The following is a 27,376-nucleotide window of genomic DNA, read 5'->3' as shown; positions in this document are numbered from 1 at the left end:
CACTCTGCCATAAAATAATCATTGATTATTTTATTATCTAGTGAAAATCTATTTGTCTTTATAGTGCTGTTCTTCGTCAATATAGTAATGATTAATTACTTTCCTGACCATCTATTAACCAACTAATCAACTATTAACTGAATATTAGTAAAGCTATTGATTTATATTCTTATAAAGATACCCAAATCTAGAAATTTAACTGTAAACTTATAATGCTTTGGCTGTGAAATTATTTTTATGAATATTACTAGTGCAAGGGTATATTTATGGGGGAAATTTTTTCCGGATCAGTGCTATCAATATTTACAAAATATGGCTCTAAAAAAGAAAAAAGATAAAAAAAGATCACTTTACTTTTAATAAAAAATTTTTCTCTATAATGCCTAAAATAAAAAAATTAAATCGCAACCCCCGCCACCAAATGTCTTAAACACGCCATTGTACTAGTGAATCAGTAAAAATATGTTTGATTTTACATTAAAATATCTAAATTAGTTGAAAAAAAATATTAAAATGTGAATAAAAATTTGACCTGTTAAACATTTTTTTTGATAATAGAATGTATGTTACATAAAATAGAAGTTGTACGGTAGAATATACGATTTTTTTATGAATAAGTTTACTAGGTATTGTTATACAACTAATTATTATTATATTATTACAAAAAAGAGGTATTGAAAACCTGACAATTTAACCATCTAATATACCAAAAACTCTTAGCTATAACTTGTAATTAGAACGTAAATAGCTCATTATTATGAGTCTGGTAGTGTCATTGTAACGGATATTATAGTACTCAGTTATCGGACTTGTATTAATAAGAAGATGCGACAGTATTACGAAATTCTGGCCGAGATCCAAGAGATGATTTCCGAACAATCTTACACAGTAAACAATGTCGTGATCCCGAGCAGCAATATCATTAAATAATATTAATATTAATAAACTTTATCAATAGCAGAATTCCCGCTTGCCATTGCGTTTATTGCCGGTCCAGCGTGTGTGTGTGTACTAAGTTAGGATAACCAGGACGGACGCGTTTTCCTGTGATATACAACAGCTGTCCATATACTTAACGTTACAGCCGCCGCTGCCCTCCGAGTGTGTAATAATAAAATATAAGAAGAACGTGCGGATCGCGGGGCAACAGACTCGCGCCGACTCCGCACCAGTAACATTAGCCAGTGCATACTCCGTCAGTCTGCCTCCGACTAATCAGTCCACGCTGTTTATTATTATCATAATAAAACGAACTCGCTTATGACAACAACTAATATTGTTTTTTTAACACACAATTGTAATGGATCTTCTCATAATATTTCGTCAGTCGGCTGCCTACACGTACACCGGTTAATTACAATATTTATCCCTCGTGTACACTCGCAAATAGTTTGCAGAGTTTCGCCGGTTAAAAGTATTGGCACATTCGACCGTTGCCCGCAATCAGACCAATTAAAGACTAGTACAAACTAAGTAAGTATTTCTATTCGATTTGACCGATAAAATTTCTTTAAAAAAATCGTATCTTCTATTGTCAGAAATTATAAAATTTTTTAAATCGTTATCAGATTTTCGCCTAGTAGTTCGCATGCGTTTCAAATATTCATTTGTTCCTATGCCAATAACTCGGTGGCGGGCTCTAGGGTAGTTTTGTGCTTACTACCACAGACTTTATTTTCATATAGTCTGTGTTACTACTTTTAAGCCGAGGCGATGTTAGGTTCCTTCATAATTAAATACAACCACTTGCTTTATTGATGAATATGTTGTTGTCACAACAATTTAAAGTTGGTGTTACATACATATATTAAGTCTTATAAAAATAAATTTGTAATTTGTTTGAATTGTTCTATCTTTCATATTATAGTCTGAGGTTATCAGTAACATTACTCACACAAATTATAATTTTACTTCGTTTTATATACAATCATGATTTTTATCATGATTTTAGAGTTGACATTTTATTGATATTGTTGAATTTTCATAAAATATTACGACAATACATAGTTTTTACAGTAAAATTATGTTTTGTTGCAGTATATATGTCTGTTGTATTCTCAAAATAAGACTGTTGGAAAATTTAGATCATTCATCTTATTATTATTGTATTAGTGTATTAAAAGACTGGTACCGATTATGATCGATGCTATTACACACTGTAAAGCAATATTCTTTAAAATTTTCGGTTATTTGTTTTTGAAATAGTCTTAATTTAATGTCGTTTTCATACTTTTATGTTGTATTTTTATCAAAGATGCATTTAAATTAGGGTTCACTACAAGTTTAATTTAAAAACTTAATGATTACAGACCTATTATAATACTTGTTATTGGATTTTCGAAAACTCTGTCTTCTCTTTTCATTAAATAATTCTTTTTAAAGACCAGTTTCATTAAATCTATTTTATAATTATCATTTTTTTATTGCTTTATAAAAATTGATTAAATTTAATGAGTTTATTGAAAATTTAAAGAACAATTTTTCCTTAATTAATAGCTCTAAATACAAAAGCACTTATTTTTTAGTACAACAGTATAGATTCAACTCTAATTTCAACTTTTAAATTTAAGTGAGAGAGTAATAATATCTGTCTTTTTTAAATTCTGTAATGTAAAAAAAAAAATTAATCCTTAATAAAAACAAAAGCTTTTCAAAACCGTATTCAATAATTAGGTTTTCATGGAGTAAATTTACTATAATTTAACTAAGATATTAATTATTCACCACTCTGAACTAATTTACCCTAACAACTAGAGTAGATTTAATCAAACAGGCAAATTACTTGGTCGTTAATTAATTGTCTCCATAATTTGTAATAAATTATTGTGTTCGTGTGAATTCCTTGATGGAAATCAATCGTTGCCAGCCGTAGCTTGTTGTGTCTTCTTCACTAAAAAGATAATCCATTAAAGTAGTTCCGCACTTCCTTGTCTACCATCATAATTGGCTCCGTTTTTTTGGGGAATGTAATCCAACCATATTACCATTTTTTCATTAAATTTTCATTGAAACCGACAATATTATAGAATAGTAATTATTAAGTTGTCCTATGTATTCATTATTGGCGTCTTATGACATTCAAGCTCTACATTTGGTCTATTTCGCATATCTAGATAATGTCTAAAATATAAAAAATTTGTTTAGTGAAATCCCGTAATATTTAGCGCGCTACATAATAATCTAAATTTTGAAATAGATGGGATATAAATCAAAATTTTTACTTTATATATTTTTTTTCAATGATATTTTTATATTATAAAGTATTTGAAAATATTTTTTTAATAATAATTTAATAATTTTTGTGTATATATAAAATAGTATTTATAATATTAATTTTTTTTCTAATTTCAGTATTTGTATTACAAATATAGATTTTTACCAAAAATTTAATATCGTTTTCATGAAAATTAATTAGGTCCATAGTATGTATGAACAATTGTCAAACATTCGTTTTAATAATATTTTCGAATACATTTATAGAAAGTTACAATTTTAAAAGGTTTATTCATATAACTTTATTCCGAAATTTATACCGCATTAAGTATCATACTATAGTTTCATCTAATTTTAGCGATGAGATTAAATGTCCATGTTTGCCTATTACTGTGTTATTAAATTTTAAAACCGAAATTATATTCCATTTTTATAATTTTTTGTTTTATGCTATACAATTTTGTATGTGTTAAACTGATAAGTAATTACGAGAAGGTATGGGTGTCATCTTCCCGTGACAAAAATAATTACATTGTGAAGATACAGTTTTTTTTTCGTTTTCAAGGGATATTGACATTTTTTTTTATGTATACACGGAAGAATGAACGGTTAATGTAATAGACAACTTTAATAAAAACAGAATAACTAAATAAATGATTAAGTTAACCGAATATTCAGTTATTTCAATTGTCTAAATTGCAGTTGTCACTATGCTACTCTTTCATATGATTATTATAACCGTATATTTTTCCGTGTATCCTCTAAGACAAATCATCAATTACTACTGATATTTTATATCACATTAAATACTTTTTAAGTTAGTTAAGATAAGTTTGATATCAGTTTTCAACCATTAACTTCAATACTAAAGTAAAAATTGTATACATTTTAAATGTGTACTGTACATTTTAGTGCTGACAGGTTACAATGTCTAACGATAAATTTAATATTAAATATGAAACAGTTCTAATATTCTTTATATTAAAAACACTTAATATTATATTATTAAACTTGTGTCTATGTGGTCTTATTTTAAATTGATCTGATATGTAGTTTACTACAGGTAAGGTTAATAATATTATCAGTATTTTTATGGTATATTCCTAATTGTGTTCACTGTAGTCAATGATTTAATTTGAGTGTCAATGAAGCGTCTATAAATAATATCTCAGAATGCAGTAGCTAAATAAATAACAGAAAAATTGTTTTTAATAAAATTATATTTTAATAGAGTTTTAATAATTACAAAGTTTTTATATTCTTAACTTATTATATAAACTTTAAAATTTGAAAAATATATATGAAATTTGAATTTTGAGATACCAAAATTATATGAATTGATATGCCACTTAAAAAATTGATCCAATTAAAAAAATATATCCCCTTTGTGATACCTTAAAAAGAAGGGTTCAAATATAAAAAATCATGCGAATTTCAAATTTAGTGGCTACAAAAACATACATAACAATAAAATTGTCAATTAAGTTGAATTAGATTGGTAAAATGTCGGCTACTTTTTTCAATTTTGGACCAATGTGCGCCGGCACTATTCATTTGCATACAAAAATATATCTACAGAATCAGTAGTGCAGTTTGTTAGAATTATTCAAATTATATTTAAATTTATTTTAAAGAAAATGCACACTTTTACAAATATAATCATATTAAAACATTTAAAATTATTCATTAATATAATATAATCTTTCGATCAACAGTAAAACCTATTGATTTGATTTTTTACCCTGTTCTTTTACATTTACCTTACTTGAGCTCAAAGAAAAATATGTTCTTTTATAAATTTATCTTGATTATCTGATTAATTTGTTTATATATTGATATTGTTATTATTACGTTTGTATGTTGGAATATGTTTCTGGGTGTGTCGGTAATTTAACTAGTTTCGTCAATATCAGGGAAGGTTAAAATTTAAAAACTCATCCAAGGAGATTTAGCATATCCAGACTATGTTACCACACAGCTACAGTCGATTTTGAAATCTATTTAAAAATATTCACCTGTTGTATTTGGCTATGGAAATTATTTCTTAACAAACAGTTATGTGATTACAATAAATCCTAATTGTTTGGTGGTAACACTTACTTTTATACGTTTACAGTAAATTTCTATTTTATTGATAATTTTTCAATATTGATAACAGTAAATTGTAAATGTTTTTATTCTTACATTTTTGATACTATCATGTTAGAAAGGTTAGTACAAAGGTCTAATATATAAGCAGTGATGAATGATTTTGATTAATGTTTCCTTTTGACCTGGGTAAAATAATGCCTCCGCCGTTTGTGGTTTGAATCAGCTGGTTAAAATAGTAATTATTTAGTGTGTGAATAATGAAGTCAATACTAGCTCTTAGGTTTAATTCAGTTTGAACATATAATACACTTAAATTTATCTTCAAACTAGAACAAACTTTTAAAATATTTTTAGTAAGTATTAAAATGAAATATATATATACTAAAAGATTTTGAATTCTACATTTAATTCAATTAGACTATAATTATTGTTAAGTAATTTTTTTAAATCATACTTATATATACATTTAAATAAAGATAATTTTTATAGAAAATCCAATAAAATCATAGCTTTTAAATTTAGAATAAGAGTGCTTTGAGTATAACATAATTGTTTTTTTTTTTTATTCTAACCGATCTGGCTTCTTCGAACTTTCTCTCGATATAAGATTGGAAAACCTTTTCACATTAAGCTTCAAGGATGAATTAAAATAATTAATAATGTCTAATTTTTTTTCTGCGTTTGAGTGGATATTACTCCTTTAAATATTCTCAGGGATAGGCACATATTATAGGGGTTCCATGAGGTTTAGACCTCTCCGAATATTTTGGTCGTTGGTTGTTGATATTTTTAAACTTTTGATAAATGAGTATGGTCAGTAAGATAGGTCTTTGCTTCTACTGATTTCAACTTCATCACATACTATTAAAATTGAGTAACTCATCATACTAATGAAATTCTAAGGAAATAACTCTTAAGTTAAACTATTAATGTTGCTTTAAAAAATTTTGGATTATAAAACCTATTAACTTAAAATGTTAAAGAAAATAAAGTATTAAAAACCGATAATTTTTATACATTTTCTTTTAATTGTTTACTCATGTATAATAATACAGAAATGCGTACACTTCTATATTCTGTCGGGTTAAAATATGCTCTAGTCCTTTACAATTTAACTATTAAATAAAATTATTCTTGTTATTTTTGAAAAAAAATTGTAGTACAAAAGTTCAAGAACACATAGCACATTTTAAAGATGACTGAAATACCAATTTCATATAATTTTATTGGTCGTTAACAACTTATTAAGGTCTTACAATTGATACTGAACTGTTTGTCATTATACATACAATTAGAATACTTTTAATAATTGTATTTAATTATAAACGTACATGACCTTAACCGTCAATTCACAACAGGGCATATTTAATAGACTATAAAATGATCAATTATAAAATAAAGCCTATTTTATAAATATTACGTTCCAGGCATTCATTACTAATCACCTAAAAAAAAATCTTTTGTCATATCAGTAAGTAGATAATTTATTTTACCGGTGTAAAATTAGCAAGCTCATTAAAACTAATTGTCTCCGATATTACAATAACTTGTTAACATATTATGTTGCCACATTTTTATTTATTGTATTTTTTATTCGTAATTCACTATATTTTATGTTTTATTTATTAATAAATATTATTATTATAATCATAAATTGTATGTTTCCTATAAAAATCTAAATAAAACTGCTTTATAGATTTTTATAAAATGTCCATATAGGTATACAAAACGATAGTTTTCATTCATGTTGAGTAGATGGGAGAGTAAAACATATATTAAGTTGTTAATTAAGCGTACGTTCACTTGCATTAAGGCGAAATGACGCATCAGATTGAACAATAACTTAGTACTTGATGGAAAAAAAAAAAATCTTATTTGTCATAGTTTACACCAAAAGCCTATTTATTTCAATTATAGGATTACTTAATTGTAAATTGTTTTTTTATTCATTTAAGTATTTAAAGAACTTTAAGATCTAAATGCCGATGTATTCATGGCCAATATATTGGTTTTATATATTATTATTTGTATTTATTTTAAAGACATATACATGATAAATAAAATTTCATTGTAGATAGAAAAATAAAATTCCTTATACGCCACTAACAGAGACGTATCTGAAAATTTTACACCTTTCGTAAGGAAAAAAACACCTCTTCACAGTGGTCCAACCTGAGGATAACCTCTCTTTCGAAATAATTTGTGATGTTTGAATTTTTTAGTTGTGATAATTTTTCATGTATATTCGAATTTTTTGAGAGTGCAAAATAAACAATTTTTGTGATAAAAAGAAAAGTAATAACCCCCAAGATTATTTTCTAATTGCGCTACTGGTTTCTCTTATCCACAATTTTCAGCAATACATTACCATATCAGCTAAACATTCAACACCTCAAAAAAACTTTGATTTAGAGTATTTCACTTTGGGAAGCTAAGGCGTAAGCCTTAGCCTCCCAAAGTGAAATCCTATATTATGTTTTGAAAAAAGTGGGATTAATCGTATAAATTTAGTAGAATGTTTTTGCTAATTTTTCAGTCTATTGCTATAAAAGTGTTTTGAATAACTGGTATAAATAAATCGTTGTACTAATGTGCATCTCGCTACGTGAGATGCGTACTAATACAATTAAGAAAAAAAAAAAGCGGCAACCGGAAGTTAAACGAAATGATTTCTCGGTCACGTACATGTCTATAAAAACTTCGTCTAATTCAAATATGATAATAAATTGCCTTGTAATCATATAAAATTGTGACCTTTTGTCTCTCGTTTTTTATTGTTGAGCATCTTTTTATTTGATTTTGTTGGAACAAATTTGTTGTTTTGTCTTTATCCAAGGAAATGAAGTAGTTATTTGAATATGTATTTCTTTTTCATTATAATCAGGCGGGTATATATTTGTATAATTTATTGTTTTATAAGGTATAGTGGATCAAAGAAAAGTTGGTATAATCGTGATGTTCATCTGTCTGAATGAGTAACATACGTATTTACACTTAAATATAAATAAATATTAACTAACAATTAAAAAAAATACGTCATAACCTTTAGGTATACGTCAAATTATAGTAACTGTATTTTATCATGATTTTTATTTCATTACTATATGGTCGTGATCTGCGATTTTCATGTCAGTGCGCATAAGTTCTATTTTAGCATATACTTTAATAAAGATTATGAAATTTTTATCATATTCAAGTGTTCACGAGTATACAAGTTGTAATGATTACTTAAAATTTAGGTAATTTCCTAATTGTAAAAAAAATGTGTTAATCCCCAAATGATTTTTTTTTGTTCGTCTAAAAAATGTTTATTTAAATTTAACCTTGTATTAAAATTGTATTTCAATATTATTTAAATTTTATTGTTAACTAAAAAATGTTGTTTTATAGCCTACCAAGAATTTGTAGTATAAATTTTATCAATGCTAGCATTTTATTGCAAATTTTTTACATCTAGAGAAATTATCAGTTAATTTTAGTACTTCACATATTCTTTAAAATATTACTAATTGTTACAATGAGAATAGTTGAACATCCAATTTGTTTTATTGTATAAAAACTTTTAACTTCAAGTGGACTTAAGACCAGTTCATTTGCCTTAGTGACAAAATTTTATAAATTAATAAAAAAGTCATAAACTAAATTTAATATTTTCAAATTTTGAAAAACTAACGTATTAATTTACCTGTACTCGCTAAATAATAATTTGTCATTGGTCAAATTTTGAGCGGTCTCTTAAAATTAATAATGTATACATTATTTATCTATTTACAACGTGTTAGGAATACTTAACACGTTAACCTCTTGTGTCACTGTCATTGTGTTGTATTTGTAGTTCCAATAAAAATTCGAGTTAAAATAACTCTTCTTCGAAGTAGCTGCTGATATGAATTTGTTGAATACATTTCTTTTCTTATTTAATTAGGATTATGTATTTAAAATGTTTAATTTTTTTTTATCTTTTGACAGTACTACTTAATGTAGAAGTTATTACAAATTACCAGGTTCATTTAGTATTAATGATATTGTATATATATATAATACTTGTGGGGCAATTTGGAAAATCTACTTAGCCAAATTGGATTGCATATTATTAAAAAAATAAACCCAACATAGAGGGGTCGCGGCATAGTTTGATCAAGTATAATGATATCTGACAGTGATTAAAATCACTATATAAAAAAAATACTTCGATGCAAATCTTTAGATAGTGTTCAATTTTAAAAAAATTGGTGGATTATTTCAAAAGCTACATGATCTCCTATTTCCTTATTAATATCCTGATTAAGATAAAGTATGTCAAATGAAAGAGGGATTATTAAAAAATATTATTTCTCATAAAAAAATTGTGTTGATCCATACACTTTTCAATAAGTTATAGCATTATAAAGTTAAAAATGTAAAAAATAAAATCGAGAATTTTCACATAATAATAGCATTTGGTAGCCATTTTCACCGTGAAGACAAAATAAAGACCGAAATTTTTTTTTTTCATAATAAAGTACATTACATTAGTTTTAATTTAAGATATATATAAAAGTGTCAAACTTTCAGAAACCATATCAAAAGTTAAGTGTAAAAGTAATTTTTTTGTGAAAAAGTTGTCATTTTAAATCCCCCCCTTAAGCAGATAAAGGGTTAAATTAAAAAAATATATATACCAAATGATAGGTAAAAAGATCAAGCATCGAAAAAAAAAATTATATTGATTTGGTCATTTTTGAAAAAGTTGTCAGTTTTAAGTAAAAAAAATTGAAAAAATTTCAAATATTAGCGATTTTAAAATTTGTAATTTTTTTGGAGGTATCCCCCTTTTACGGGGTACAAGGGAAATTTTTTCAATTTTTGAGGGTAATATCTTCGATTACATATGATTTGTGATCTTTTGACGTATCGTTGAAAGAAATCGGTTCTGTGAGAGCTAAGAAAAAGTGGTAACAAACACAAAAAAAAAAAAACACAACATAGCAAAACCAATACCTTCTCAACTTCACATCGAAGCTAATATGAAAATGAAACATCTAAACTTCATTTGTGTAATCTAATTAGATAAGGAGTATGAATATACTTTAACAAAAATATATATTATTAATCCATATTGTTAAATTTTTCTTTTTTTAAATAATATAAATTACTTTTAATATACTGATCAGGGCCGGATTTAAGGGAGGGCTGAGTGGGCTGCAGCCCAGGGGCCCCCACAAATTTGGTATACATTGGTATCACAAATATGATAATTGTTATTTAATAAGTAAAAAAATATATTTCCTTGTTTATGTGTAAGGGGCCCCCACAATGCATTCCGCCCAGGGGCCACCACATACCTAAGTCCGCCCCTGATACTGGTCCATGGATAAACCTTATATAGCTTTTCCTACCACAACTTGGATTTATAGACTCAAGATACAATTTTTTAAAGGTTGGTCCTCGTGAAAAAATAATGTTTTTAGGCATTTTTTTTTACGTTACATTGCAGTGGATTAAAATAAAAAATACATCACATCAAATAAACTGAATATAAAAACTTAATTTATGTTATTATGTGCTTTTTTAGTGCGATTTTCACATAATTAGTTTAACAAATTATCACATTCATACTTAATTCATTTTAAAATTAAAGCGTAAAAATCTTGAGAATATTAATTTTTGATGCATCCTTAAGTTTTATGAAAGAACTTTTCAACACATTGTACTTGCTACTCTTGTGGTTGTTGTGACCGTGATCTCTTTGGAATTTAATAATATTCTTCTATTTGAGTTTAAGCAACCTGAATTCAAATAATAATAATAGTTCTGTTAATAATTTACTCATATTATCTTATTTATATTTGACTCATAAATTTGTCGATAAATTTTCATAATCTCATGAAAATATTTTTTTTATTTGAATTAATTATGAAATTTAACTATGTTGATAATTTTAATTTATCATTTAGGAACAATATTGATTAACTAAAAACATGTCTACAACTCCAGACCAATTATTGACTACTCCATCAGAAGAATCTCAAAAGAGCGCAACTATTGTCTTTGAAATGCCATCTTCGGAATTAAAAAAAAATTGTAATAATTATAATACAACGAACGAAAAAAATTTATCAGGTAACTAAAATTAAAATTGTTTCTACTATTATCATATACACACTTTACTTAATTTACTATGTACGAATCAAATTTCTTTTCTTTTTGTTATTTTAAAATAAAATCTGTAATTGATTAGAATTTTAGTATAACACAGATTGACTAAAATAATTAATAATATGTAATACTACACAATGAAATTATGAGTAGTTTATTGAATCAATTGTATTTTGTTTTAATGGTAGTGTTTGAAGATGGTAGTATTATCTTTCTATTGAATTATTATATGGTATTAATATGTCTTATATAACTGTTGCTAAGGTTGCACTAATAATTAATAAATAATGATCAAGTAAAAAAATTGTTTAGTATTTTTTTTAACTGTCCGTTTTCTGTCAATTGTTTTGCTATTTATTTTATGAAGTAGCCTATCCACGTGGATCTAATCTATTGACTTAACATACATTTTAATTAAAAATCCATTAAAAACATTTTTTTTTTGTTATTAAGCTACTCTATCCTTAGTACGTCACTTAATATATTCTGATTATGTATACAGTAGTATTAGAAAGGGTAGCAAAGGAATAAGGTAGTCATAAAAATTTAGATGAATCTTTTTCTTATTCACAATTTGAGTAAACTATGAGCAAAATTAGACCATCAAGAACTTCATTGTGCCTTCCTCATAGATATACAATTGCTGCTCTTTGACTTTAGTGATTTTTAAATTACATCGTAGGGTAATGAATATTTGAAAATTAAGTTTTTTTTTTCACCATCATAATATTTATTGTTTTAACACACGTGTTTTTTTTGTTGTAATTTACAGAGAATAAAGCGATATCAAGTTGATACAATTGTCGTTGTAGTCTTTTCACGCTCTACCATTCGTACACTTAATTGAATATATTATTATTTTTAAGGCTGTTTACTCACGTGATATTTGTCGCTGTATTATAAATTTTACTGTGATGAATTATTGTTTTTAATTTCTACTGGAATATCTTTAATCTTATGTCTTGTAACTTTTATATTCCTCGGCGACATGAGACACCGAAAAAAAAAAACTAGATCATTAAACAAAATATTTGTATGTGTATTTATATGCACACTACACTTGTTAGTAAATACCAAATGAATTAAAAAAACGATAAGGAGTTTTTAGTTCATGAGATTATCTTGTTATTCTTTATATATTACTTTTTTGGTTAATATTTTGAGGAAACTCAGGATTAAATATATAGTGTAGCATATAAATGGAAAGTTCTTTGAACATTTTAATTCTATTTGTGTTTTAAAAATTTAAAAATTAGAAATTGTTTACTGCATATTTTGACGTCATTACATGATTTACCTAGCGAAAACAATGACCATGCATTATAACAACAAATTTTCATTTCTTGTAATTATACGTTCAACTAACATTTATACAATCAAACTTTACCAAGAAATATTTTTTTAGAATTATGAAGGTTAAGTTTTATTTTTTCCAACTTAGACAATGTATTGAATACATATTTGGGTATAGAACTATGATTTTTTTATTTCATTTTTCATTTTTTTTAATTAATGAAAGATTTATTTCAGGCGTAAACATAGAGTTATACATAATAAGCTATTATTTACTGTTTTAGACGGTTCTTGTAGTGGAATTTCACTAAGAACTTGATAACGTTTCGTTGCTATTTTTCTATGTTATAACATAACACTACAGTGTTATCAGTCATGGATTCAGGGGATTGGTAGGGGTGGCCTCCCATTGAATTAATATATATATATTTGAACATTTTTCTTCCCGTTAGTGCAAGCTGGATCCGCGCATGTAACCATTGCATTTACTATACATAAATTTCTTTGATACGATATATTAATATTATATCAAAAAAACTGAGGAGTCTTATTTAAAAAACAGTTTAAATAAAAAGCTTACTGTTATTATATAATTACTATTTTAGAAGAAGAAACAAATCACTAGTACAACTATATATTCTGTATTCAAATAAACAGAATAATTCTTTATTCTTAACAAATATTAATATTTATTTATATTTCGTTAACATTTATTCATTCTGGTGTATTAAATAAAATAATTTATAAATTAATGTGAATATTTGAATGTATCTTAAAATAAAATTGTTACTGTAATACGGGTTGACTATACATGATTAATATTGAAGTATCGTCAAAATTAATACGGTGTCGAGAAAAAATACATCTCACATTGGTGCTTTCCATTCAATCAATAAATCAACCAATCACCTTATACTCTACTTAGAGGGATTCAATTTTTAAAATTATGTTTAGATGTATTATTTATGTCGTGCATAAATCACTTGTCAAATTTCGAAACTATCTTGTTTATATTTTATTGAAATACGACATCTTTAAGTACCACGAGTCAAATTATTATAAAAACCACAAATAGCATGTTACGAAATAGTTTAATAAGAAAGTAAGTCAAATTACTATTGTGTAATCATTACATTCATTAACTCTTTCCAAGTTATTGTGAACGCATAAGAAAATGTAAGTGTCATGATATTGACCGTCAAATAAAGAAAAATAACAGTAAGTCAATACACTAGTGAATATAATTATTATCAAGTATTTAAAATAATTACAGAAGTCTTTTTTACCATTAATGTTCATTACTGAACTCGTTTTCGTCAATTTTTTGCATCACAGTTCTCAATCGATCATTTTCACTTATCAATTTGTTTACTCTGGCTTTTAGTGAGTGCAAACCTTCTTCTTTCACTTCTATCTGTCCAATGGTATCAATCAAATCAGTCTTTTCTTTACTTATTATGACTAACTGTTCTCTAGCACTGTTCAATTTGCTCTTATGAAATGAGATTTCGGCCTTGGCTAGTTGCAATTGTTTTGAACGTTCTAAATCTTCTGATCTTAACTTTTTATTTTCTTCTTCTAATATTTTAACTCTATTAGCCATGTCATTCTGTATTGACGAATTTCTATTTTTGGTCGATTCATTACAATCGGTTTTTATTTTTTTTAACGCTTTATTTTCTTTGTGAAGTTTTTCTATCGTCAAAGTCAAATCGGATATTTTTGTTTCTAAGGCACTTGTATCTATGTTCTTTTTATTTACATTCTCGCTTTTTATCTTCGCATCTAAACCTTTTTCCAGTTCCCTTAATGTTGTTTCTAATTTATACTTCATGTCACCGTGAAATTTTTCCAAATTAATGGAAACGTCTCCTACCTTCGGTTCTTTTTCAAAACCATTTTGTGATAAATAATTTGTAACTTCGTCTAAGTCATGAAATTCATCTTTGTTCATAATTTTCCGGAGCAAATATAAGTACTTAATTTTCATATCCGTGACTTTCACTAATTTTCGCCATAAATCATCATACAGTAAAATTAACGGACTAATTACCTTTTCTAATTGTTCTATCGAATGTAAATCGAATGTTTGTGGTACCTTGAGATTAGGTATATATACTGAATGAATTTTTTTGACACCGGTTTTTTTTGGTGTAGAAAATTCAATACCAAACTTTTCCGTTACAATACCCATTACCTTCAACATTAATTTTAGAAATGATAAATTATTTAATTATTTAAGTTTTTTGGAAGAAAGATTTACCAATTTTTGCAGACTTATCAAGTCACAATCAGAATTGTTTGTACCGATGTTATTTTTTAACTTGTTAATCGCTGCATGACTATCAATTAGTTGGTCTGCAGCTGAAATAAAATATTTTTGCGTATTCTTGTATATAATAAATTTTGCATTGAATGCTTTTTGTTGGTTTTTTTGTTTTAATTTGGCGAAATCTATGTTTTTTGATTGAATAGCAGCGTTACCCAAAGTTACGACACTTAAATTTTTACTGTTTTGGCAATCATGACTTTGGCCATCACCATGAGCAGATAATTCATGACACTTAACGAATTGATCATCGCTGGTTGTTAATACTAAATCGTCACAGTTTATATTTTCATCAACCATGAAGTTACTTTATATTTTTTATGTAAAAAATAAAATAGAAATTTTTATACTTTTACTGTTAAATTTGAGTATTCTCAGAATGATAATGAATATGTTATTTTATATAGTTGTTATAGTAATTTTATTTGTCTAATTTAAATAGTATAAATTAAGTGTATTATACTTAATTCATATTGAATTTATACTGCAGTTTGAAAAATCAATCCATCATAAAATACCATTGATAATTGTTTGTTATATTTATTATCTATTGTGCCTTTAGATAATGTATATGTTAAATTATCTTTTCAGTTTAATTACTTTATTTTAAAACGTTTTAATTATTTTTATAATCACTCTGAATGTGCTTTTAGTATTGTTAATGCTATCAAGGCCGTTTCCAAGTGGGGTTCAAGGGGTCCGGACCCCCTTAGGAATGTTTTTCAAAAATACATACATACACACACACACACATATATATATATTTACATATTTTGGAGTTCTCCTAAAAAATTATTCTGAATACTATTATCGAGTTTGAGATCGTAAGATTCTCTATAAAACGCGTTGTTTTATTTGTATACATAAAAGACACTTAGAAATTTATGTACTAACAAAGTACCCAGGAATTAAAATTCCTATACTTCTGACCTTTCAGCTTAAAATACCTGGTCGTACATCAAAATTAAGTCGTTTGGTATGTATGCATGTTGCCGTTATATACTTTGAGTCGTATTCATGAAAACTGTAGATTGTTGTTGATAACTTCTATACTATGAATGCGATTAAAAATGAATTTTTAATTAATGTATACACTCTTAAGTGTATTTTCCACTTGACATGCTTTGTAAATTAGGACAATAGGAACAATTGTTTGACGAGTTAAGTATAAAAGTACAAAAACTGAAAATCAAATTATTTATCAGACAAAACATCATGTAAAATAATAAAATATGTTAAAATTATAAAATTTGATTCTGTTTTATTTCAATACATTGTTGACTGAATTTCTATATCAATAATTTTCAAGGTCTTATTGTTATTTATGTAATTGGATAATCCATCTGATAATTTTTTTTTTTATATCACGTACATCATCCAGGTTATTTAATTTGATACTATGGCTAAAGGTCTTATATAATAGTCGTTTTAATAGCCTTAAATGGAACATGGACGTTTTTTGGTTGCCGAACATAGTTTGACATCCCTTTAGTGTTAATAACCTTAAAGATTGTTTTGAATATCAATAAAATATTATGTAGATAATTAATTGATGGTACAAAATTGGCAATGTCAAAAACAAAAGAATTCGTTTCGCACGTCATTTCACGGAATCTACGGTTTTCCCGTGTTTAATTTCTTTGAACGGGTTTCCATTATAGCCACGGGCTTTCAGTCAACGGCATGTCGGCCATCATGTTAAAACAGTGATATGGCCGTGGGTAGACGTTTAGATGCGAAATCGTAGGCACACACCACACTAGGGACTACACGCAATACACGCGCGCCTTTACCGCAGGGTAAAGGCGCGCGTGAATGTCAATTGTAAACATGCGCTTGCGCGACATATACCCTCTTGTTAAAGTGGTGCTGGTACGCTAGTGTTTTACTTAACATTAAGGTTAGGATTACCGTGAAACACCAGTCCCGGTTACCAACGACGGTGACTCGTTTTACCTTCTATACCGACTGCCGCGTGCTCAGTCGATAGTCTGTTCTCCGTCAGTTTCAATAGTTTGTCCGAAGCGGCGTTACACTCTAGAAAATTTTTCTCTGACTTCTCCCACATTAAATAATTTATTTTATTACTATTTTTTTAATAAAAATTTTTATTACTAAATTTTTTATAATAATTTTTTTACGTAATAAAATTAAAATTGTTTCACAATTGATTTTGTTTTTATTGATTTAAATCGGTGTATTCATTGCATTACGCTCGGTTCAAAATGCCCAATTACATATACAAAGGTAAGTATGGCGAGATTTGAGTCATAACTTTATTCAATAATTGTATTATAGTTTTAACTCATCAAACTTTACTCACTTGTCATTTTTATAAAAATGTCTAGAAATTGTAGCGTTGCGAATTATATTCGTAAAATATTCGTTTCTTTATGATAATTTTTTTGGTGCAAATATTTTATTTTTATTTTCTGTGCTATGGCCATTGTTGTTACATCCTACCAACAAATAATTAGTTTCAGATAAATCTAAATAGCAAAGTTATTTGATTTTTTCACATTTTTTTAATAAGTTCTTGGCGAATAGTTGCACTTACGTCAATCATACAAGTTTTAAATGGACAAAATTGAAATAATTTATTTTACTGAAAATAATACATATGTGTGATTGTATTATTTTTATGTAGTATAATATTTTATTTCCAAAAATAGTGTTATTTAAATTCGTTAAAATATTTCCTTTCTTTGACGCGTTAGGATTAGCGCTATGTTGATGATCTCCATTGCAAAATTGTAAATAATATTATAATATCATGAATTTTAACCCAACGGTAAGCAATTTGTTATTGCTTGCTCAATTTTTACGTCACGGTCTTGTTTGTTTTAGAAAAACATAACTTCGATTGATTGTAGAGTACTTGCTATTTTATGATGACCTTTTATATTGGTTACTAGAGTTAGAATACACACCATAGTAAGTTATAATAATTATAACTTACTATGGTTATATTATTATATTTTATAATAATTATTATTATAAAATATACTCTTCACTAATTTATTAGAATCAGTCTTTGGAGTACGATCATTTTATAAGTTAATATAATAAGTAAAAAAAAATATAAATTGGAAATATATAATTATTAGAATGATATTGTATACCAATTAGATCTTTCATACTTTTATAAAATTAATATTATGATCTTCGTGTTAGAACAAATTTAAATTTCTATAGAACCAATCATAAGCATAAAAAAAGATTAAATGGGATTTTTTTTCTTTTTTTAATTTAAAGTATCGAGACTAAAAATTAATTTAAAGTTCATTTGTATGTATAAAATAAATGTTTAAGAAATAAAAAGGATTTTATTTTGTTTGTAAAGTATATAAAAAATGAGTTATATTTAATCAAATAATCTGATGATTGTCTAGTAATTGATTTTTTATTTAATTTTATAAAAGTCTTCCGCCTACCACAAATAATCTTATTTACGTCTTAACGTTGTACCCACACAAAAAATACACGTTACTGTCACTGAATGTATAATTAATTTTTTATAGACATCTGGTAACATAATGATTGATTTTCCTTTAAAGTATTGTTTTCATTAACCAATACTAAAGGTACATAATTATAAACTAAAAATATAACAATAAATGTATATATTCGTTATTATATTATAAAATTTTGAGCCAATTTATAGTCTTTACAATATATATATTTTTTTATTTATTTACTGAAAACAATTTTCTAACTATCTACTATCCAAAATATTTGTGGATTTAGTAAGTGCTATTTTTAGCACAACATATACAACATCTTATCTCCTAAGATAAAACCTTAACGGTATTAAGCCGTATATAACTGAAGTTAAATTTTTTAATTTTATCAATTTAAATTCTTATATGATTAGTTGTATGTTTTAAAATTGACGTATAAATCAAAATTTATTTATTATGTGTTTAATTCAGTTCAATTATTATTATTTATTAGTAATTTAGCTCACTTAATAATTAAAAGATAAAACGAAATTATAGAATTTTATTGGATAATTAGTTAAGTTGGGTAGTAAAAAAGTAATAACATTTTTTTGTTAACTGTTGGTCTACAAAATAATCTAACAGAGTTCTGAAATTTGTATATTATGTAGCGCATTAGTTGAATAGAATCAAGTTGTCCTTAAATAACACAATCAATGTAATTATAGTTATTTTAATGTCTGTTGTTAAATCTTAGTATTTGTTATTTATTAATTTTTAAATAACAACAATTCAAGAAGCTTTCATATGATATCTTTTTTGAAATTATCAATTCAAATAAAACTTAGATTGAACATTTTTATTATATAATAAGATAAATTGTATGCTTAATTTTAACCATACCGTTTTTTTTAATAGTTAGAAAAATTAAGAAAGTTACATGAGTATTAATAGTTTTTACTTTTTTTTATTGTTCTTAAATGTATACAGTACACTTTCAAAAGCGTTAAATATTATTTTATAATTCTATGAAAATTAATGTTTATCATTTATGTAAAATTTATTTAATAATATATTTTAATTATAAACAAAAACGTACTTACAAGTATTAACTAACTTCACTTATTTTCATTCAAAAAATAAGAAAAATTAGAATCAGTTTTCTCTTAATCATACTAAACAATAGTGCAATTAGTAATAAAATTGATAATATAGTATAATATTAAAATGAAATAACATTGAAATCCAATGTCATATTTTTGCTTAATAATATATAAAAATTGACAAATTTTTTTATTGAATGATGTTCAATATTATTTTATTTAATATAAATATATTTTATATATTTAACAATATATTTTTTAAATAAAATCTTTTTAAAGACTGTGTGATATGATATATGATTAATTTGTTAATAAGGTTATCATCTTCATCACTCTTTCTATATATTTATGCACTTCTATTATCTTGTGACATGCATTTGACATAAATTATAGCTAATTATTTCCACATTTCCTATTAAGATAAGAATAAAATCAAATACAATTATATAGGGTAGAGATAGTGGGAGGACCTCCTTATAGGTTGTTATGGTTGACTCGTTTTAAAATCTAACGGAAAAGAGTCTTTCACTTTACGCTCTGGAATTGTCGAGGTTTTCATTGTGTTGTGTAACTCTATAAGGTTCAGTGTACATTGTACGCCTACTAAATTATTATATTTGGTTTAATTTTACTTAATGTATACTGTAAATATATAATTGGTTAACTTTTTTTAAAATAATAAAAATCACAGAATGCGAGGTTGTATATCAGTAGTCAAAAGTCTTCCAAGAGATATCATGAGAAAATTAAAAGCGCCTGTAGATTTTATTGGTATGTCTCTAAATGGCGGTAAACATTATTTTAAAATATTTTTACTAGGGTGTGTGAATTTAAAATATTTCTCTTCAGCTAAAACTGCATGATTTTTTTTATATGTTATTCCGAAATAATTAATTAAGGTGTTTTTATATTGTTCAGGAAAATGTATAAACTCGGACAATAATAATGAACTACGCATATGTTTCATTTTTTGCATTCATTTATGATTGAAGGCAAAATAAAGTAATATTTAATTATTAATATCTTTGATAAATAGTTCTAGTTTCAAAATTGACTTATATTAAAATTTGGAATTTTGAATATAATCTGTACATTTCAAAGTGTAATTATGTTAAACAATGTCAGGGAAAATTGTAGTATAGCTTATTGAACTTTTATTTTTCAATAAATAGGGTTGCAAAAAATTATTATTATATAAAATAATAATAATTTTGCTTACCCAAATGTTTTGCTTCAGGACAGTCCTGAGTAAAATACCGTAATTTACTTATTTTAGATAAAACTTATTTCTTACTTTCTAATTTGAGAGTTAGTTATATTGTGGAATTTATTCAAACGATTAGAAACATTTAGAATATGTTTATTTAAAAGTTAGAATTCATCCAACAAATACTATACATTTTTTTGATATTTTCTTTTTAAATTTTATTTATTTTTGAGAATTTTTTAATGGTTATGAATGTGTGTGTATTGTTACTAAATATTATTAAAAAACCTTTTTAAGAAAAATGTTGTTTAACACATTCAGATATATAATATAAATGTAATTATACATGAAATATTGTGTCAATAAAACGGTAGGAAATGAACACTTGTTTTTTAAAAAAAATGCACACAACTATCTGTTTGAACTTAATTATTTTTTGTTTGGTTATTAAATGATCGACATCGCTATAAATTGGATAGTTTATTCGATTAAATTCGTATTTAATAATATTTAAAATTGCGTAGCCATTGCTCATAAACTAAATTCAAGTTATTATGGATGATTTAACTGGAATACTTGATGTAGACAAAGGTAGTATATAATTAGTAATATTTAATCTCTATGAATTGTTTAAAGTAATGTAGTGATAATGATACTTATAATTTATATAAAACTCATTTTACAGTTTTCAAGATTATATTTCTGTATTAAAATTGATTTTTAAACTAAAATAAATTTTAGTTGTTAAAATTTCGATTTCACATTAAACATTAATTACTTAATTTTTGACCATTAAAATAAAAAATATTTCACTAATAGCTAACAATAAATATTGTTTTTATAATTTCTATAGTGTGAAATTGCGTTGTGTCACTAGTTGGCTGCATCCTTGGGTGGCTTTTTGATGAATGAAGAGTTAAATATTAAATTTATTTTTGAGCTACTTATATACAATGTGTATCAAAAAAACGTAAAAATTAAAGTTCACTTTTGTTTTAAATGTAATACTGTTTTTATAGTTTTAACATAAAATAATCATTATTAAAAATTTTCTTGTTAAACACTAGAAAAACTATATTTAGTTTTTTTAAATATTTAGAAATCAAATGTTGATAAGAAAATTTAATTTTTAAGTTAAGGCATGAATAGGTATTTTAGGTTAATTATAATAATTATAATTTTGCCTGGAATTTTCAAAAAGCTATATACGCTACTGGCTGTATCATAAGAAAAAAAATTTTTTTTGGTTAAGTATTAAAAGTGTCTTTGTTATTGAGAAAAGTAGAATCGGAAGCCGTAAGAACAGTTATAGAAATAAATGTTGAAGGAAGAAGAGGTAGAGGAAGACCGAAAAAGAGATGGAGAGATGTTATTGAATGCGATATGTGGACAGCTGATGTGAGCGTAGAGGATGTGGGAGATCGTGTCTAGTGGAAGTTTAGGATATGGGTGGCCGACCCCAAGTAGTTGGGATTAAGCCGAGGAAAAAGAAGAAGAAGATTAAAAGTCTCTTTGCAATCTGGAGTTAGCATATTTTATGAGCAATATTAAGACTATATTAATCTAACCATAGACATATCGATGGACTGTACGAACCTATGTTAGGCATTGAGACCATAATTGACCTTCAAATCTTAGTAAATTATCATGGAGAAGTTAACATGTATTTTTTTCATAAGAATTATCAGTATTTAAATTAAAAGAAAAATCATCTGAATTTGTTCTGCCAAGTTGCATATCAATAATTATTTTCCACTAAAATTTATTATCAGTTTTAAATGAATAATGACTCCATTAATAGAAGCAGTCAAATATGTCTATGAATCTAACACTTAAATAAAGTTTTGAGAATGTTAATGGAAATTTCTGAAAGCGCCACTTAAAGTTTATACGAATATTACACTTGTTACATATATATTAACTATATTTTTTTAATAGTGTTAAAATATGATTTTAATTCATCTTAAATTATTTTTATGTACTCAATACAAATGTAAAATGACTTTTAGTTGTCAATTTCGTATTATTAATTTAAAGCATAAATTAATATTGCAAATATTAAAATATTTATTAAATAATTATTTCGTTTCACGATGGCTTTTTAAATTAATTATTCAATATTGATAACAATCAAATGCTTAAGAAATCAGTAAATATTATCAATAGTAAATATCATTCAAATATAATATTAGAATTTACTGGCGCGCTTGTCAATTATTGTATATTATATCTGTATTCGAATGATAATTTTTGATAAGATTTGTAGAGTTCCCATAAGAAAAAAACTAGTTATGTTTTCCTTGTAACTAATATCTAATTCAAACATTCTTTGTATTACGTTAAATCAACTGAAAAGTATTACTTTTTTGTTCTACAACATATTATTAAATGTTATACTGTACCTAATAAAAATGTCTAGATATTAGATGTTGTAACTAAATACTTCAATATTAAATAAATTTTGTATTTTTATAAATTTTTATGAAATTAAAATTTACTTATAATTTTTATTTGTTTACTACTTCGTCTTGACAATTGTATTTTTTTTCGAATAATTGTCATGTTGATAAATATATGGATGAAATGTTTCAATTTTCTTTGGTATCTATCCATGTATGACTTATGGCCTTAATTTAAATACTGATTTATTACAAAAGTGGTAACATAATGAATTCTTACATTATTATTTACTACAAATAAGTTTTGTGATTAATAAAATGGATATTTATGTGGAACATGATGATACTGAACTACTATTAGAAATAGGTTATTAAAGTGGTCTTAATGGAATATGTTATTCATGTGTACATTTTTTTTGTATTATTTGATCTATATAGAGCTTTGTGATAAATTTCAGATGCAAATCAACGTGGACAATTGTTTTCACAACCTCCATGGCAGAAACTTTTAGTCATATTCTTGGCAGAATTAATTGGGACTGCAATTTTAATGTTTTTTGGTTGCATGGGTGCAGTTCCATCTACTCCAACTGGAAGTCTTGGGCAATATAGTAGTGCTCTTTCATTTGCCTGCTCTGTTTCAATAACTATTGTTGTAAGTATTTATTTAAGTTGTGTTTGTAATATTTGAATTTTACCGTGTATAGCTCAACCTTTTAACATTACCAGAAATCAACACTTTTGAGTTTGATATAAAAAATAATTAATGTGGCACCTAGAGCAGAAGTAATCAAAGTGATAAATAGGTGATTTTGAGAAAATTGAATTTAAAAGTTGGAAAATTTTCTCAGTGACGTTTGATTTAGGAACCGTTGCAAAGTAGAAATTTTTAAAAACAAATATTTGGTGATCTTTAATTCTTTTGAAAGAATGAACATTTTATTTTTTGGTTTTACATTTATCTCAGTTTTTTCTAATATATGACTGACTGTTGCTCTATACACCTCAATTTAAAAGTAATTTACTTTTAAATGTGAACTATATAATAATAAAATTAAAAGTCAAAATATTTATTTTTTCAAGATCATTGGACATATTAGTGACTGTCATCTGAATCCATGTGTAACATTGTGTGCATTACTTTTAGGAAGAATTTCTTTAATTACGTCAATTGTTTATTTTATTGCTGAATTCCTAGGAGCATTGATTGGATATGGACTTTTAGTTGTAAGTAATCTTAGTTATATGAATGCTAATTTTTAAGTAATTTTTTTATGTATTTTTCAGGTTGTAACTCCATATAATATGTTAGATGGCAGTTTTGGTGAAGGTATTTGTGTTACTAGTCCAGTTATAGGTTTATCAGTTTGGCAAGCACTATCAATCGAAAGTTTGGCTACTGGAAGTCTTATCTTACTTGTTTGTTCTGTTTGGGATCCTCGTAATGATAATGGAGATTGTGGTCCGTTAAAATTTTTAGTTATCATATTTTTAACATCAATGGTTGTTGTAAGTAAACAAAATATTGAATTGAAAAATTTAATCTTAGTAAAATAATATTTGATGACCATTGGCATAATTGAAATAATGATGCTCAGTGGTTAAATTATATAATCCGTGCTAAAAAATATTGTTTTATTCAAGTATATGTAATTATTTTTAGTTTTAGAGGAATTAAGTCCTTATGTATGTGTCCTTATATTAATGTTGATGACTTAAAATTAATGACGTATTAAGCACTTACTTTGAATGAAATTAGTTAAAATAGTAGTTACAAGAATAAAAACTAAATATAGAAGACGGTATAATATTGTGACAGTAACTGATGCACACTGTCTCTGGTTTGGGAATCTGTCACAAGTGGTTTAGTTTACTTAGGGAGATCAGTTTAGTAATTAATTACAAATTATTTAAAACATTATACTTACTTAATTATATATTTCATGGCAATAGAATAAGAAAATTAATAAATATAATAATAAATTTTAATTTCAATTAAAAATAAAAATTTGAAGTATATTAGCTTCTATGCGAAGCTGAAAAGGTATTGGTTTTACTATGATGTGTTTTTTTTTTTATTATTATTATTATTTTTTTTTGTGTCTGTTTTTACTTTTTCTCAGCTCTCACCTAACCGATTTCTTTCAACGATACGTCAAAAGATCCCAAATCGTATTTAGTCGAAGATATTACCCTCAAAAATTGAAAAAATTTCCCTCGTACCCGTAAATGGGGGAAACCTCCAACAAAATTACAAATTTAAAAATCGCTAATTTTCGAAATTTTTTCAATATTTTTACTAAAAACTGCCGTAACTTTTTCAAAAATGAACATATCAATATAATTTTTTTTTTATATAGATGCTTGATGTCTTTACTTATCATTTGGTATATTTTGTAAGTCTGACCCTTTATTTGCCCACAGGGGGGGATTTAAAATGACAACTTTTTTAACTTAACTTTTGAAAATGTTCTGGAAGGTCTGACACTTTTATATATATCTTAAATTAAAGCTTATGTAATATACTTTTATTTAAAAAAAAAAATTTGACCTCTGGACTTGTCTTCATGGTTAAAATGGCTACCAAATACTATTTTCATGTGAAAATTCTCGATTTTATTTTTTTATATTTTTAACTTTATAATACTATAACTTATTGAAAAGTGTATGGATCAACACAATTTTTTTATGAGAAATAATATTTTTTTATAATCCCTTTTTCATTTGACATACTTTATCTTAATCAGGATATTAATAAGGAACTAGCAGATCATGTAGCTTTTGGAATAATACACCAATTTTTTAAAATTAAACACTATCTAAAGATTTGCATCGAAGCGTTTTTTTTTATAGTGATTTTAATCACTGTCAGATACCATTATACTTGATCCAACTATGCCACTTCACCACTGTGCCGCGACCCCCCTGTGCTGGGTTTTTTTTTTATCTTCATCCGTCATCTAATAGATGTTTTGGAATTATATGTTACAGTTTTATTTTTATTTTATAACTAATTTTTATTATGTGTTTTCAATTTTTTTTTTAAATATATTTAATATATTTCAAATTAATTTTTACAGGGACCTTTTACAGGAAATAGCTTAAATCCTGTTAGAACATTAGCTCCTGCCATATATAACAATGCTTGGAATATGCATTGGGTATGTAATAAACTAAGGAAATTATTAATATAATCTAGTCTTTGAATTACCTTTTACCTATTATAAATCGTGAATAGTTATTTTTTATTTATTCTGTTGAGTATTTTCATCATACAAAGTATATGACATACAAAGTAAATATGACATAAAATTGTCAAAATAATAATACGTGAATACATTTAGACAGTATTATGTGTATATTTTTTATTTTCTTTAAATGGGGTATACAATGAATCCAAATATAATGGTGGGTAGAATCATATATTTTGATGTTGTTTTACTAAATAAATAATAATTAAAATTAATTTTAGATCTACTGGGCTGGACCACTTGGAGGAACTGTTGCATCAACATTATTTTATAAGTATGTCTTCATGACTTTAAACAGTGGTGAACGTGAAAAGTGAAGCAATACCAAATAATGGCAATGTGAATTTAAAATAATTTTTAATTATATTTTAACTCTCATCATTTTACTGTTAATTTCCTCTCTTAAGATTATTCTATGTTATGTTGACTTTTTTACACTTTATTTTTATTACTTAATTTCATATAGTTATAAATAAGAATTTATTTTATCTTTATCATTTTTAAAATTTTTCTTTGTAAAATTATAATTTGTATAAAAGTTTTGTCCTAATTTTCTGTTTTTATGTTTTTTGTACTAAATATGTCAATATTCTTTATTAATTACATTGTTCCCAACAAAATGAACAAATAGCAGCAATAAGAACTAATTTTCTGAGTAATAGTTTTGTGCACTAATATTATTTAAAGAATATTTTAATTTGAAATTATATTTGATACTTAACTTAATTTTATGATGAGTTTATGATGTTTTATTTAGTACAATTTAAAATTAATTTAAATTTTTATCATGTATTTAACTGTCTGATCGCCTTTGTTTAATAGTTATAAGTGTTGATTATAAAGTTGACAATCGAAAAAAGTATTATAAACTTATTTAACTACTATATATTATATTATTTTTAATATATCCTT

At 25.5% G+C, this 27,376-nt stretch overlaps 2 protein-coding genes across 9 annotated transcripts; one reads left to right on the top strand and one right to left on the bottom strand.

Moving 5' to 3' along the window:
• The first annotated feature begins 1,158 nt into the window (after nt 1-1,158).
• On the top strand, nt 1,159-27,283 carry LOC126901669 (aquaporin-like). Of its 6 annotated transcripts, none has more exons than XM_050678325.1 (7): nt 1,159-1,473; nt 11,241-11,406; nt 23,672-23,868; nt 24,297-24,440; nt 24,501-24,722; nt 26,294-26,374; nt 26,686-27,283. In XM_050678325.1, exons 2-7 carry the CDS (start codon nt 11,265-11,267, stop codon nt 26,779-26,781), a joined length of 882 nt encoding a protein of 293 aa, XP_050534282.1. In that variant the 5' UTR covers nt 1,159-1,473; nt 11,241-11,264; the 3' UTR covers nt 26,782-27,283. The 6 variants fall into 6 exon arrangements, with proteins under 6 accessions (XP_050534282.1, XP_050534290.1, XP_050534321.1 ...); XM_050678333.1 differs by lacking the exon at nt 1,159-1,473 and adding an exon at nt 5,484-5,657; XM_050678364.1 differs by lacking the exons at nt 1,159-1,473; nt 11,241-11,406 and adding an exon at nt 16,994-17,311.
• LOC126901570 (cingulin-like protein 1) lies at nt 10,854-16,988 on the bottom strand. 3 transcript variants are annotated; one of them, XM_050678129.1, is made up of 3 exons: nt 14,999-16,988; nt 14,022-14,932; nt 10,854-11,072 (listed from the first exon to the last, which is right to left on the bottom strand). In XM_050678129.1, exons 1-2 carry the CDS (start codon nt 15,362-15,364, stop codon nt 14,024-14,026), a joined length of 1,275 nt encoding a protein of 424 aa, XP_050534086.1. In that variant the 5' UTR covers nt 15,365-16,988; the 3' UTR covers nt 10,854-11,072; nt 14,022-14,023. The 3 variants fall into 3 exon arrangements, 2 of the variants coding, with proteins under 2 accessions (XP_050534086.1, XP_050534080.1); XR_007703071.1 differs by lacking the exons at nt 14,022-14,932; nt 14,999-16,988 and adding an exon at nt 12,322-12,537; XM_050678123.1 differs by lacking the exon at nt 10,854-11,072 and having other exon boundaries at nt 13,434-14,932.
• Nucleotides 27,284-27,376: the final 93 nt, after the last annotated feature.

This window comes from Daktulosphaira vitifoliae, unplaced genomic scaffold, assembly GCF_025091365.1.
Source record: "Daktulosphaira vitifoliae isolate Bord-2020 unplaced genomic scaffold, ASM2509136v1 Scaffold_1, whole genome shotgun sequence".
In the NCBI taxonomy this organism is placed as follows: Eukaryota; Metazoa; Arthropoda; class Insecta; order Hemiptera; family Phylloxeridae; genus Daktulosphaira; species Daktulosphaira vitifoliae.
The sequence above is the reverse complement of the archived record's forward strand: the minus strand, read 5'-3'. Positions and strand labels throughout refer to the sequence as shown.

What these genes read in the sequence shown, in the direction of transcription:
- LOC126901570 (XM_050678129.1), bottom strand. Translation starts at nt 15,364, where the DNA reads ATGGTTGATGAAAATATAAACTGTGACGATTTAGTATTAACAACCAGC. An exon ending in TGATAAGTCTGCAAAAATTG is followed by an intron (nt 14,933 to 14,998) that starts GTAAATCTTTCT and finishes TTAATGTTGAAG; the next exon opens with GTAATGGGTATTGTAACGGA.
- LOC126901669 (XM_050678325.1), top strand. Translation starts at nt 11,265, where the DNA reads ATGTCTACAACTCCAGACCAATTATTGACTACTCCATCAGAAGAATCT. An exon ending in TTGGATATGGACTTTTAGTT is followed by an intron (nt 24,441 to 24,500) that starts GTAAGTAATCTT and finishes TGTATTTTTCAG; the next exon opens with GTTGTAACTCCATATAATAT. An exon ending in ATGCTTGGAATATGCATTGG is followed by an intron (nt 26,375 to 26,685) that starts GTATGTAATAAA and finishes AATTAATTTTAG; the next exon opens with ATCTACTGGGCTGGACCACT.